Source organism: Nicotiana tomentosiformis, chromosome 3 (genome assembly GCF_000390325.3).
Source record: "Nicotiana tomentosiformis chromosome 3, ASM39032v3, whole genome shotgun sequence".
Taxonomy (NCBI): Eukaryota; Viridiplantae; Streptophyta; class Magnoliopsida; order Solanales; family Solanaceae; genus Nicotiana; species Nicotiana tomentosiformis.
This window is the reverse complement of record NC_090814.1, coordinates 58,112,822-58,117,100: the sequence shown is the minus strand read 5'-3', so window position 1 is coordinate 58,117,100 and position 4,279 is coordinate 58,112,822. Positions and strand designations below refer to the sequence as shown.

Below are 4,279 nucleotides of genomic sequence, written 5' to 3'. Positions count from 1 at the left end.
CTTGGACTATTCTTATGTCTTGGTGGATTTGTTCTCATTGCACCATTTCATTTTTATATTCACAACCAAACAAATCCTTATAAGCTCCACTGACAGTACTATATTATCTTAATCAATGAATCTTTGTAATAAGTGACCACTACAATATTATTTTAACATCTTTTAATAACCTACCAACCTATCTAACCATATCTATAGTCTACTAACTCTAATGAAAAATTTGAGGACTCACCTCTTTGTCTGTTCGCAGACCGAAACTTGAGACAGTGGCAGCTTTTATGCATGTCTATCCCCCTCGACACAAAAAACTAGGAAATAAACAATATAGTTTGATCAATCCTCAAAGTTCTACTTTCACATTCCCTAATTTCAAAGCAGTGTGGCATAAACAAAACCCGTTATTCTGCTTCTATTCAATCCCTAAATTTAAAAAGTTTTAGGTTATATACTTTAAATAATTTGTAGTAATACTTTAACAGATTAATGAATATTTTGTCAGATTATAAATTTTATTTGTTACAAAAATTTATCTATAATTATCTTATAAATAGTGATGGAGCTAGAAATCTTACAAAAGAATTTAGAACAGTAAGAATATGTCACATCTAAGATTTGAACGTGTACTTATCTTAGATCAAGGATATTCAAAAATTTATTTATGAATAAAAGAATTATTCTATTTTGTTTACATAATATAATTTTTGAGGAACCTCTTTCACTGCATAAGTTAAATGATTTCTTTTATTCTACTCAATAAGAATAACAACAACAATAACAATAATTTCAGCATAATTCCACGAGTAAGATTCAAGAAGAATAGTGTATACGCATACCTAACTCTTGCTCTATAAGTGATCTTATTGTACAAATACCTTTAAGGTTTATATAACGATAAATTAAACCTATTAAAAATATGTAAAGAGAAACCCTAATATATTTAACTTGAAACCGTACTATATATATGCACGTTAGCTTTCTCACTTCAGAAGTTCCAGAAAACATACAAATCAGGTAAATGGAAGAGGGAATGTCAGGGTTTTCGGTGAGGGCACGCGGTGGTTGTGGCGGCGGAGGAGGGACAAAGTGTGGGCGGTGGAATCCCACGAATGAGCAAGTAAAAGTACTAACTGACTTGTTCAGGTCAGGACTCCGTACCCCAAGTACTGATCAGATACAAAAAATATCTTCCCAACTTAGCTTTTATGGAAAGATTGAGAGTAAAAATGTCTTTTATTGGTTCCAAAACCATAAAGCTCGGGAAAGACAGAAACGTCGCAGAGTTTTGGTTGATGAACCAAAAGATGATGGAATCCACTTCTCCTGCCAAGACAATAATATCACTTCAACCAAACGTGAGTTGCAAAATCACCTATTTTTTTCCTTTCGAGCAACGACAAAGTTGTTTACTGAGTGACCTATAGGTCACGAGTTTGAATCATGAAAGCAGTCACTACGTTTGTATTAAGGTTGTATTAAGGTAGGCTGCTACATCATCTTTCGAGATGTAGTCCTTTCCCGGACTTTATATAATGCGAGATACTTTGTGCATCGAGTTGCCTGATCACGTTCTCTCGAGCTTAATTCTTTTTCATTAGTCAAATATTTAAAAAGTTCTTTTTTTTTCTTTTTTTGCTTTTTGGGTGGTAAGTTTTGAACTCATGAACCTATTGCATAATGTCTGTGATAATTTCATATAAAAGCTTAGAATGTTTGAGAAAGTTATATTTAATTACTTAGTTATATGAAGTATGTCTTAACACTATGTATTGTTCTTTGCAGATTTTTCAGAGATATACAATTATAATCAAGGGTCCGAACAACCAGAAAGAGTAAAAGAAACTCTGCAACTCTTTCCACTGAATTCGTTAAGTGAATCGGAGTCAGAGAAGCTAAGGTTTTTCGCAGAAGAATGCAAAGAGAACGCGGCGTTTTCGTACAATATTGGGGCAGAAATGGATCATCCAACTTTGGATCTGCGTTTAAGCTTCCTGTGATTAAAAAAAACTTATGGCGTACTTTTTATTCCGAGCAGTAGAAACATATTTCTAGTATTTTTATGCATGGTTTTTGAGCTTTTAGGTTTTAGCATGAACATAAAATTAAGATCATTAGTACTAGTAAGAATAGAAAATAGTAATGGCAGGTGGGGCTGAAAGTTTGATGTGATGAATTTGTAAAATGCACGTCGCTCAAGAAATTGAATTGAAACTTGTAATATGCTTCGACATTCTCCTCTACATGCTCATGCCGACTTTGTTTTATTACTCTCTGCGCTTACTCTGCCGGATATTTTATGAATTTTTCACTTTGTTCGTATAAATGTGAACGCTTGGAAAATTGGACTTGTGCTTCTTCTCCCAAGGAGTAATACTATTTCCATGCAAAGTAAGCAAAGCAGTCGTTTCACAATGGCTCGGTTTCCCAGATTGTGAATTGAATACAAGAGAGGCTTATCTTGCCAAGGAACTTGGTTGAAAAGCAAGTTAAAATTTGACTGTTTCCTAATCGCCATGAATACTTAATTGTTTACTTTAATTTCTTTGTTGTAGTAAAGCCAAGATTGTTGATGACAACATAGTCAAGCAAGATTACCGTTCAAATTTCTTTATAGTTACAGGAGATAATGTTCAAATTTATCCTTGCACTATTTAAAATTGAGTAATTTTACCATACAGATAAACTTTGTCTGATATTGCCCATGAAGTTTGAAAAAACCTTCGTTTTTGCCCTTGACCCTCGAGCTCCAACTTGAGGGTAATTTGAAACCATAATCAAAAGTTGTCGGTTAATTTGGATCTCTTTTCTAGAAGGTACATTTGAACGCCGTGAAATCCACTCATTTTATTACCGGAGCTTCATATATATTAAGGCAAATTTGAGACGATTTGGTAACAGTATCAGTTGACCGAAAGTATAAGCGATAATAATTGCAATTTTGAATAGTATAAGGATAAATTTGAAAATTATCCCAAGTTACAAAGCAAAGATTATTTTTTACGTTATAAAATTTGGAGCATGTAAGAATAGGACTTTGGGTTGTTCTTATCGTTGCTCTAAGCAATAACATAATTTAGTGCAACTTGAGCATAACCGTAACATCATGGAGAAGAAGATACTTTATCCAGTAGAGTGAGCATCTCGCAGTGCGGTATCTTTTCTTAAAGAAGTTTCTTTTTCCTATCTCCATTTGCGCATTGTTGCTTCTTAAAAGTAAGCAGTTGAACGTTTACTTATCTCTTTGATTAAGACGGGAATTAAGTAGAAGGACGAGACGCAGTACTACATTACTAGAAATCTGGCCTGTGACAACGGTTCCAAAACTGTTGATAAATGATAGGAAGCTGCGACAAAAGTTCTACTGCACTCCCTGGGTTTTATTGTGTATGTCTTTTCTTTCCTTTTGATATGTTTTCAAAGATAGTGTTCCCTTCATTTCAATTTACGTGAGCCCGACCTATTTGACTGGGCACAAAGTTTAAGAAAAAAGAAAAAGACTTTTGAACTTGTGTAAAATGAGGCACGTATATTTTGTATAACTATAAATCATTGCATAAAGGTATAGGGAAAGGGGTCATTATTTTTGGCACGAACTAAAAAGGAAATAAGTTCATATAATTAAAACAAATTGAGTATATTTTGCATTTAGTAAATTTTTAAATTGTACATTATCATTATAAATTTAATGACACTTCATTATAGGTATGACTTTGTATATTTAGGATGACAAGATTCAAATAAGTAGTACTCCCTCAATTTCAATAGATGGGGTAGTTTGACTCGTCACGAAATTTAAGAAAAAGAACAAAGACTTTTAAAACTTGTGGTCTTACAAGCTTAAGAGGTACAAGCTTTGTGGGTCCATGACATTTATAAGGTTATAAAAGCTTCTCATTAATGGTAAAATAGGTAAAATAAAGAGTTTAAAATTGAATTATTTTCAAATTTAGAAATGTGTCATTTATTTTGGAACAGACTAAAAAAGAAAGTACTCCATCTAATTTGAAACGGAGGGAGTACTTTTTAATATGTTACACACACATTTAATTTAAGATCATAAATTTTAAAATCTTTTATATTTTAAAACTTTATACCATCTAAGTATGATACAAAAATTGAAATAGATGAAATAATGATATGGAAGTTTGTCTTATTGCTCACCATCGCTATAACGATAATGCAACTATTCTTTGCAATGGCCAAAGCATCAATGAATTAGATACACTTATTGCAACGGTGAACCATTATTTATTTACATTGATTAATATGGGCGCATGGATCT

At 32.6% G+C, this 4,279-nt stretch overlaps 1 protein-coding gene across 1 annotated transcript; it reads left to right on the top strand.

The window, feature by feature from the left end:
* The first annotated feature begins 998 nt into the window (after positions 1-998).
* On the top strand, positions 999-2,215 carry LOC104106329 (WUSCHEL-related homeobox 5-like). The gene is made up of 2 exons (XM_009614855.3): positions 999-1,352; positions 1,780-2,215. Exons 1-2 carry the CDS (start codon positions 1,016-1,018, stop codon positions 1,992-1,994), a joined length of 552 nt encoding a protein of 183 aa, XP_009613150.1. The 5' UTR covers positions 999-1,015; the 3' UTR covers positions 1,995-2,215.
* Positions 2,216-4,279: the final 2,064 nt, after the last annotated feature.